The sequence below is a fragment of the Olea europaea genome, chromosome 20 (assembly GCF_002742605.1).
Source record: "Olea europaea var. sylvestris chromosome 20, O_europaea_v1, whole genome shotgun sequence".
Classification (NCBI taxonomy): Eukaryota; Viridiplantae; Streptophyta; class Magnoliopsida; order Lamiales; family Oleaceae; genus Olea; species Olea europaea.
Genome location: NC_036256.1, coordinates 2069404 through 2080305, shown reverse-complemented (window position 1 = coordinate 2080305; position 10902 = coordinate 2069404). Strand labels below are relative to the sequence as shown.

Sequence of the window (10902 nt, the reverse complement as noted above, 5' to 3'; positions counted from 1 at the left end):
TATGGTCACTTTGTCCACTACTTCACTAAGGTAATATGTTGATCTCAACTTCAAAAATAATGAATAGCTACATGAAAAAAAAAACGCTTTTAGCTTTGTTTTTTCAAAGAAAAGATTTTCCCATGAGCAAACACTTTTTTTTTTTTACCATAGGTATTCGGGCCATCTTACGCGCACCTCAATTAATTCCATAAGGCCCTGAAATTTATAATCGGGTACTCACCTCAATGGCCCCTAAGGGGAATAAAAGTGAACATATATATTGTCGTAAGTTAGTTTTTGAGTCCACATTAGAATATAATTTTAGTTCAATTGACGTGATAATTAATAGAATGATCAAATTTACAAGCAAATCAAAGTTGGGCGAGTTGATCGCACCAAATTTAAGATGAATGACCTGAATGCACCTCTACTCAAAATTGGATGACTCGCTATGCATTGTAAACCTTCAATGCATTACATAAATGTTCAATATTCAAATTTTGCGAGCACTAAACGATTTATAAAAATTGTGCGCATGTTAAGTATTGAATGACGAGATGAAAATTCTATCAGCAATAAGCATATTAAAAATATAATTTAAATAAATAACGTATCCATTATAAATATAATTTTTTTAAGCCCCTGTTTAGTTGTGCTTCTTCTTGAATTTTTTGTACTTTTTCGAATGTTATACTGTGTCAACAGGAAGCAGCTTTCAAGAAAGTAGCCACAATTGTTGAACAAAATGAAGTTGTCATCATTTTTTATATGAAAAATTACTGAAATGCCCTCTTTAGCTTTTCTTCAGTTTTTCCGAGGGGGCATTTTCAGTAATTCATCCTATAAAAAGTTATGGAAGCTACCTTTTTCAACAATTGCAACTGAGTCCCTGATTCTACAACGGTCCAAAATAAGTTAAAAATTAAAAAGAAGCGCAACTAGACAAGCTCTGAATATTGTTTAATACTAAAGTTACCAATATGAAAAGATCTGAAACAAAGAGGGCATATGGTTTAAAAGAATGTACATGTGACTGTCAATTTCTTGTAGCTATAGAAGCATGCCACATTGTGCACGAAAAGTCCATTATAATGAAAATTTTGTTTAAACTACAAAATTTTTCAATGGAATGTTACTGATTCCCACTGATTGCAGCCTCTAATTTTGACCTGTACGACGCCGTCCATTTCGTTCGAGCCATTAACTATTTCACAACATTGTCTATGTGGTGCCTGTTTAAAGAATACAAATAAAAGCACGTGTCAGTCACTCATGAATACAAAATTCTGTCTTCTTGATTTGCACGGTCAATCACGCAGGTGATTGAGGAAGTTTTGTTGGAAGAAGTAATTACGAAATAAACGCTTAATTTGTAAAAGAAATTATAATTAATAACTATATCCAGTAGGAAGGGACTTGGCTCGTGCTAGGCTCGTTGATGCCCAGGGCCTGTTTAGCAGCGATTTTTTCTCTAAAAAAATTAATTTTTTATTGTTATTTCAATATTTCAACCGTCATATTTGACTTCTTTTCTCACAGATAAACCTCACTTTTTTTCTAAGTGTCAAAAAATCAATTCTAAAAATCACTCCAAAACAGGCTCCGAATAAAGTTGCTATCTTGATCACACGAAAATTTCTTTGGGACGGATTTTATAGTGCCCGATTCAATGATTCTCGATGATATAAGACTAGTTCATTACGTCTCCCCTATCAGTTATGACTTCTGAGGGAAATAGTTGCATCTCCCATATATCGATCTTAAAAAATTCATTTAAAAGTTTAGACGTTCGTTCAAATTTTATTTTCTACACGTCGTCTCTTGTGTGGGACGAATGGCCTAATAGCGGAAGTTTGAACAAATTATTACCAAGTAGGGAAGAAAAATCAAACTGACCTTCTTCCATAATTCAGGATCAAATACTGCTGCTGTGACATTGAACATCTTTACAGCATAAGCAGAGGCATAATCTTTGTTCTCACATTGTTTCCTCGTCATTGCTGAAACAGGCCTCTTGTACGATGTCAAAGTCTGACCATTTCCGAGGTTGTCCACTCGGTCATAATAGTAGATAACTGGCCTTTGACACGGTTTTAAGTTCGCAGCCCGAGTATTAAATGTGAACGGTTCATCGTCCCAAGATCTCCATGTTAGGAACGTTTGTAATGGTGTGCTCAAGTCCTTCGCCGTCACAAAGGTTGGGTACAATTGAACGGTGTAGCCCCAAGAAATAGAAATAGACCAATTTCGACTACGATCATAGCAGAAACTATGCTGTACTGCCCGATTAGGATCGTTCTTGTAAGCCTCGACGAGTCTCTTGACCGAGTCTATCCGGCTCATGCCCGGAAACAAGGGCTGGACATAGTCTAGATGGTGCAGTGATACCAGTGGTGCCAATGGATGTGCAGCTAGTAGTCCATATGGGTTTCCTCTTATATCCAACTACAGTCCAGAAATCATTTTAAATTAAAATAAAATAAAATTGGTATTTTAATAATAAAAAAAATAAAATTGGGGAAATCTTGGAATTCGAGTAGAATTACCTGATGAAAGCCAAGTTCTTTGGTAAGAGGAACACCAATCTCCATCATACAACCACCAATTTTCTGATCAGAGCCGTAGAATGATGCGTACCGATCGATGCACCCATCTAAAACTCTAACAAGCTCCGCCGCTAGAGGGTAACTAATGGCGAAACCGCCGCCGCCGTAAGCCATGGTGTAAGAATGTACAACATCTTGCTCAACACTCTCTGAGTTTCCACCAATATAGTACATCTGATTATGATCATATTTAGCCAACACATTCACCAAATTCTCTGTAAAAAACACTGTATCATCATCACCCATAACAAACCATCTCACGTTTCCCAATCTTAGTTGAAAACTCTCTTTCACAATTCTTGCTATACGTATAGCCGATCTTGAACCGTACCGGCAGGTGTATTTGAATTTAGATGTGTCCTCGGAGACTTTATACGGTGGAGAATTGTCCAGCCCAGCCGCGTCGCCTGCCGGTCCTTTATCCAGCCATACGAATCCTCTAGTGTAATTAGGTCTCCACCAGATTTCACTGTAACGGCGGCGAACATTCCAAGTCTTTGCCGAACCTCCAATGCCGAAAAGAATGTGGGATATGTTGGTTTTTTCATCATCAGGCTGGTGGTAATTGTAGCCGGCGGTGTGGATAAAACTCCGATCACATTTTGAACAACTGAGCCATTTCTGCGTGGGAAACGCTGAGTAGAAAATGAGGGAAGTTGCAGCAAAAACGAAGATTACTGCAAAACCTTTCATGAAAGCTGATAAGCACGAGTATTTTATGGGCGGAGAAAGTAAGTGCTTCCAGGGTTTTAGAGGGTCTTGTACGGTGGTTTCCGATGACATTTTTCACTCAGAGAGGATTGCAGCTATCTATTCCGGCGAGATTTAAGAGGTAAGTGTTGGGTTTTTCGATACAATTCCTTTTAACAGGCAACAGTTAGGACGAGGAGCCAATACTTATCCTCCATTATTAGCCTTTCATTATTATTTCTGAAATTTGCAATAGCAGTCCCTATATGTTCACTAATAAAATAGTTAGGTCCCCAATTGAATTATTATTAGCTTTTGCATCTCCAAACTTTCAAATGATCCTGCCAGAAACCCACCCCTTGCACCAAGATCTAGTGACATAAATAATCCTGAGAGAAAATCCTACAAGACGGACCATTGATCAAATAGAGAAAAGAGAAGGCGTCTTTATCGCTTTCTACAATTGACCATTAATCTACGCGGAGTTCTAAATTTGACCCACCAAGTTATGACCGCTATCTCTATATAGATTTTATAGTTGAACAGTCAGGGGTTGGTGTGTGGTGATAGTGATGTTGAAGTCAGGATGATATTTGATTTCTTTTTTTATTTGATTTATTTTGTTCTTATCTAATCTCTCTATATAATTGTTTTCGATAAAATACCTAAAAAACTCTAAAATGTTGCACAATTGAATATTTGGCAATCAACTTGCACAATTGTAAGTTTGGGATCTCAAAGTCTAAAAAAATATAATTAGAAGACATTAGCGCGATATAAGAAAAACTCCGGGAACCATTACTATGGATATTAGATGCAAGTTAACGCAATATAAGAAAATCTTCGGGAATCATTACTATGGGTACTAGATGTAACTCACTAACACGTGTCCTCGAATATTCCACTCCTAAAATTTTGAGTCACGCAACAATTTTAACATTTTAGTGTAGAGTTCATAATTATAATAAATAAAAATTACATACAAAATTTAACACATAATTTTAACTAGAAATCAAAACTGTAGAGGTGGGACAATAAAATGAAGAATAAAGCTGGTAGTACATGGGCCGTGTGCGGCCCCTATTGGTGGGGCCGCTTAGGTATTTCCGTCAATCAAGAAAGAAAATTAATTCAACTTCCTACCCCACACACTACCAAAATTTAAAATACATTTAGGGCACCTAACCACTTTTCATTGCATTTATTTAAGAATCATGCTACATGTACACAATTTTTTACACAATACTCACAATATAAAGTGGAGACCACAGCTCGAATTATTTAATAACAGATGGGACCCGCATGTTTGTGAGGGGGTGTAAACCATTTGATAACCCCCTTGTGTGTACATATATCTTTATCCTTTATTTAATAGGAAATGCTGTCAATACACTCTAAGGTGTATACAATGTATTACACCGCTCTCACACATGGAGGGATTCATGAATATTTTATTGTGTATAGGCCCCTCTATATGAAGGGGATGTAATGCTATGTGTACTTTTCCTTTATTTAATTCGATGACTGTGGAATACTCCAAAAGGATCTCAATTAACAACATACTGCTTTTGCATAGATTTTCTGGAAAATTACTGTTAACCATCACCATTTGTATTTTGGGAAATTTTCATAAATGTCACTAAATTTGAAAATTCACAAATAATAATAATAATAATAATAATAATAATAATAATAATTTCATTAAAGATGGTAAAAAAATCTCACTTTATGGTGTGAAATGTCCATATTACTCTTAGTGACACATTTTTAGGAGCATTTAATACTTGATTTAAATGTCATTAATGTTGTAATGTGATATTGATTACTTGATTAATTATTATGTAATGTTTAATCATATTTTTAGAAATTAATTTTATTTTCTTTATTGTGTAATTAATCAAATAACAAATATCACAAAACTTGAGTTTACCGCATTTGACATATCTGACAAAAACTATTTGCCATGGGTACTCGATATCGATCTTGATATCCATCATATCTCAAAAGGTCTGTGAGAGATAATAAAAAAAGGAAACAAAGAATCCATGCAGGATAATGCAAAATCACTCATCTTCTTTCGTTATCATCTTCACGATAGATTGAAAATTAATATCTCATTGAAAGAGTTTAACAGATTCTTTCAAAAAATTAACTGAAGGGTTTGATCATCAAAGAGATATAGTCCTTCCTAAAACTCGCTATGTGTGGATACACTTTCCTTTGCAAGCCTTCAAAACTGTTTAGGAGTGAAATTCTGAATTGTTCAGAATATATTTAAAATTGACTTTATGTGAAGAAAAATCACTATGAAGATATATTGGAGAAACGTTTTCCACCATTCACGCCTCAAATTTGTTCCTACAATAGCAATATCATGAGCGTAATTTCAAAAGTACTCAGAACTTATATCTTGCCTACTTATGGCTGAACAAGATAATGAACTACTGATGAAAAAGCATGGGTTATGTCCAACTGGTTCTGTACCATTGTCTGAAGCAAATGGTACTGCAATACATGAAGCAAAAGCAATATTAAGACGATGATGTGGACGTGAATGCAAACGTGCATGTGGAATAAACTATGAAATAATCAACAAACCTATCGACGACAAGGCAATAATTTCAAAAGGTACGGAGCAAATGAAAGTAGCATATCCCAAAGGAAACACAAAAAAAGTTGCTTTAGATGTTGAATGAAAGGCATTCGGCACGTATCTGTTGTACTGTAAAATATCTTGTGGATCTTTACTAAAAATCAATCAAGAAAAGGGGAAAGCGGAGACAAAATTCCTGATTATGATGGTTCAATTGATATGACTCATTTGGATGTCTTTGATTTCTTTGTTAATCCAAATGAAATTATTGATCATTTGATTGGGGATGGTGTGATGAAAGATATAAATTAGTTTATTTGTTAATATTTTCCTTTATTTTAGAAATTCAATTTGAAATATGTTTTTTTGCAAAAAAATAAAATAAAAATAAAGCTTTATTATGCATCATTAATTTCATAATATTGAATTTTGTTTCCTCTCTTAAATTTAAATTCAAGTTTTTAAAATATATCTTTTTTGTTGGATTGTCAAGAAATATATTTGATATGATTGACTTGGACATTATGAGCTATAATGATGCGTTGAATAATAAACAAATCACATGAAAATCTTTTAAAGAACCAGAAGATTCTTTTACCTAATAATTATCCATATGTAGTTTATTTGCATGGCAAGTTAGTTATCACAGGCTTTCGATAATTATTATATGTCATTTGTGATTGTTATTGAACATGTAATTGTACATGTCTATACATAAAATAGTTTAGCGGAGTCATAAACATTTTCAACTTATTGGTAGACCATTATTTACGAAAATAAAACTCCTAACTTCTGTTTGGGGTTATATCATATTAAATGCTACATCACCGGTTCATATAAAACCAACTGCTTATTATCAATATTCACCTTTTCAACTTGCATTTGGTCATGAATCTAACATTTATAACTTACGGATTTTTGGTTGTATTATCCAAGTCCTTATTTCACCCTACAATGCACTGAAATGGGTCCACAATGAAGACTTGAGATTTATGTAGGTTTTAATTCATCATCGATTATTAGGTATCTTGAACCTTAAATGTGTGATTTATTTACTACAAGTTTTGCAAACTGTTATTTTGATTACATAACCTTCCAAACTTTGGGAGTGAAAAAACTACATTATGAAAATCAAGGTAAAATTTCTTAGAATGAAATAACTTTATCTCACTTTGATCTCCGCATCAATCAATGTGAACAAGATGTTAAAAAAATCATTTATTTTTCTAAGAATTGTAAATCAATTACCAATTGTTAACATTAGAAAAATGACAAAGTCGTGTATACTAGCGTAAAATAAAAATTCATGTCTCTATAGGACAATTTGCTATAGCAAATGAATCTAAAATATTTCAGAAGTATGATCGAACCAGTTTAGTCAAAAGACTATGTATCTTGAAAAAGAAAAGTACAAGCAAAAATCAACCAAAAACTTCAGGGGAAGTAATATTAGGAAAGATTGATCAATAAAATATTGAAAATATAGTTTCCGAAAAACTACAAGTGTTCAAAAATAATGAAATTTCAATAAATGATATGTTATCTCCTAAATTATGGGAACGAAATATTATTATTAGACAATATTTTTCACCTATGACATGGCTCTTAATATTATGCAAAATGAGGATCATGAACCACGATCTGTTGTCAACATATAAATGATTGACGAAAATGGAAAGACGTCATACAAGAGGAATTGAATTCCATAGAAAAATGAAAAGTGTTTGAACACCTGAAAATGTAATCCGATGTGATACAAATGGGTTTTTGTATGAAAGAAAAATGAAAATAATGAAATTACAAGATAAAAAACCCGACTCGTAGCTCAAGGTTTCTCACAAAGACCGGGAATTGATTATGAAAAACTATATTTTCCCATAATAGACACCATTACTTTTAAATTTTTAATTAGTTCGACCATGTCACAAATACTCAATATGCGCCTTATGAATGTAGTGACTACCTATTTGTATGGTTTACTTGATAGTGACATTTATATAAAAGTTCCTAAAAGACTTAAATTGTCATGAACAAATGATACATGCTTGAGAATCTTGTTCTCAATTAAATTGTAGAGATCATTATATGAATTAACGCAATCAGAACACATGTGGTATAATTATCTTAACGAATATTTGTTGAATGAATGCTATGAAATGACGATATCCGCCTATGCGTTTTTATAAAGGAAATAAATATTGGATTTGCATTTGTGGCAATTTATATTGATGATTTAATTTTAATTGGAACTCTTAAATAGCTCAACAAAACTGGAGATTATTTGAAAAAATGAATTTGACATAAAAGATTTGAATTTTTTTTTATCTTGGATTGTAGATTAAACACTTTTTGGAATGATTATTTGTCCATCAGCCTACATATACAGAAAAAGTCTTAAAATAATTTTATAGGGATAATGCACATCCATTGGTATCAATTATGGTTGTTCGATCATTTGATGTGAAAAAATATCCATTCCATTCACTTGAAGATAAAGAAAATGTTATTGGTCCTGAAGTACCATATCATAGTACAATTGGAGCACCAACTTATCTTATAAATTGCACTTGACTCGATATAACTTTTTCTGTAAATTTTCTAGTAGTTTATAGCTTTACACCACTCAAAAATATTGGAATAATGTTAAACACATTTTTTGTACTTGAAAGTTACTGTTAATTTGAGATTATATTATTCTCAAAAGTCAGGATTTGTTTTAGTGGGATATGTAGATTGAGGTTACCTCTCTAATCTATATAAAACTAAATCACAAATAGGATATGTGTTTACAGGTAGAGAAACAGTTTTATCATAAAGATATGTGAAGCAAACTTTAAAAGCAACATTCTCAAATTATTTTGAAATTATTGTAATTTATGAAGCATGTTAAAAATATGTTTGGTTGAGGAACATGACCTATCATATCGTAGCATCATGTGGGTTAATTTCAACGAAAGATAGTACGAAGACAATGTAGATTGTATTGCACAGCTCAAAAGAGTATATCGAAAGTGACAGGACGAAGCACATTTCTCCAAAATTCTTTCATACACATAAGTTTTAGAAGACTGGTGATGTCGATATTCAACAAATTTGCTTAAGTGAGAATGTGATCGATTTATTCACAAAATCACCGGCAACGTATACGTTCAAGAAATTGGTTTACGAGATTAGAATGCGTCGACTCAAAGATTTTTAGTGATTAACACATCAGAAGGTAGTTATCTCTTTTTCCTTCGCTTAGGTTTTATTGCAATAGGTTTTCCTAGCAAGGTTTTAACGAGGCAATATTTATTTTTAATACTTGAAAATAACTATACTCTTTTTCCTTCGTTTAATTTTTTTATCTCATTGAATTTTTATCACGCAGCATTTTAACAAGAGAGATATATTATAATGTATCGTTCAAGGGAAAGTATTGTAAATGATAAGTTTATTAGTGAATAGCAATTATATTCTTGCAGTTCTAAAAATTATTACAATTGTATCCCTAATCTCACCTTATAAATATGCGGCTTTGATTTTCATTGTAATATACACAAGTATATTGTAATTTATTCTCTATTCTCTTTTTCTCTCTTTTCATAACAAAAAGTCATATAAAAGATTTTTTTTTTTCAAATTTTAGTAGGGCCTATGACCCTACTAACCCCTCTTAGCTCCGCCATTGATTTAAAAAAAAAAAAAAAAGAGATATAGCCTTAGTTTGATTCCCATTTTTGGGAAAAATGCATTATGGAGTAATAGCTTTTTTGGAGAATGTGCAGTTAAAAAGTAAGGAAAAGTTTTTGAAATACATGTATTATTATTTTATAGAAAAATGTGCGGTTAAAAATGAATTTTGAGAAAAATACATTCATGAAAAAATTGAGCTCAAATAGGGTCATAGATACAAGCCATATACATTCATACAAGGGTCTGAGCGAGGGGACATATCCGAGCTTTACCCTAAGCCCAATTGATTTCTTAAGGTTAAATAATAATAATAATAATAATAATAATAATAATAATAATAATAATAATAATAATAATAATAATAATAATAGTAGAAAGTCATTTTTTTAATGAAATTTTTTCTATGTATCAATTCAATATAATTTTTTGGAGTAATTATATTAGCACCACAAAATTTACTTACTACACTATATTATAAATTAAAATATATTTAAATAAATACACTACAACAAATTTACAAATATACTCTTAATTCAATAAAACTAAAAACAAGAAAAAAAGTATTGTGGTGTACTCACCATCAAGATATTATGCCTTATTTTTCTCATCCTTTCAACCTATTTTGGAAATTTTCAATACCATGAAAAGAGTTTCTGAAACTATTTTTTTCTTAATTGTTTTTCAAAGTAGGGGAAGATAAAGAATAAGAAGAAGAAAGGGCGCACTACCTCTATATTGATGAATTGTTTCTGAGTTGTGGTTCCTAATGGTGTCGTCGTGGTTGCTCCCAATGGTGGATCTAGCACCTAGCGAGCCCTTGAAGCCACTCGTGCTGAATCCGTTGGAAGCTCTTTTTTTTTGGTTGAGAATAGACAAACGTTTAGAATATATTACTGATAATTCATTTTCATTTCAATCATTCCTTCTAGGAAAGTTGTTTAGCGATAGCATTACTGCATTGTGATACTAAACTTAATATAATAATATATGTTAGATTTTAACACTTTTAATGCAATTATACAAATTCAAACACCGTACTCTTCATTTGAATTATACAAAGCAACAATGTCATTTGGTGAGTACGATTTATTCTTATAACAGAATTATATCTGTTCAACTTCAACACAATAACTATTTTATTTAAATTTTAAGCCTTTTTTTATTCCAATTTATTTTAGAATACATTTTTCTTTCTCTTATTTTCGATCAACATTTTTTAATAAAATAATATTACATGCAAATTTAATTTTTTTTCTTATTTTTAACTATACATTCTTAATCAAAATCACTATTCAAAAATACATTTTTTTTCAAAAAATGATATCAAATGAACTCTTAATATTTTATTGCGGCCGA

General features: G+C 31.9%; 1 protein-coding gene across 1 annotated transcript; it reads right to left on the bottom strand.

The window, feature by feature from the left end:
* Positions 1 to 927: 927 nt before the first annotated feature.
* LOC111369379 lies at positions 928 to 3486 on the bottom strand. The gene is made up of 3 exons (XM_022990871.1): positions 2529 to 3486; positions 1879 to 2427; positions 928 to 1214 (listed from the first exon to the last, which is right to left on the bottom strand). The coding sequence occupies exons 1-3, from the start codon at positions 3369 to 3371 to the stop codon at positions 1104 to 1106; spliced, it is 1503 nt and encodes a 500-aa protein (XP_022846639.1). The 5' UTR covers positions 3372 to 3486; the 3' UTR covers positions 928 to 1103.
* Positions 3487 to 10902: the final 7416 nt, after the last annotated feature.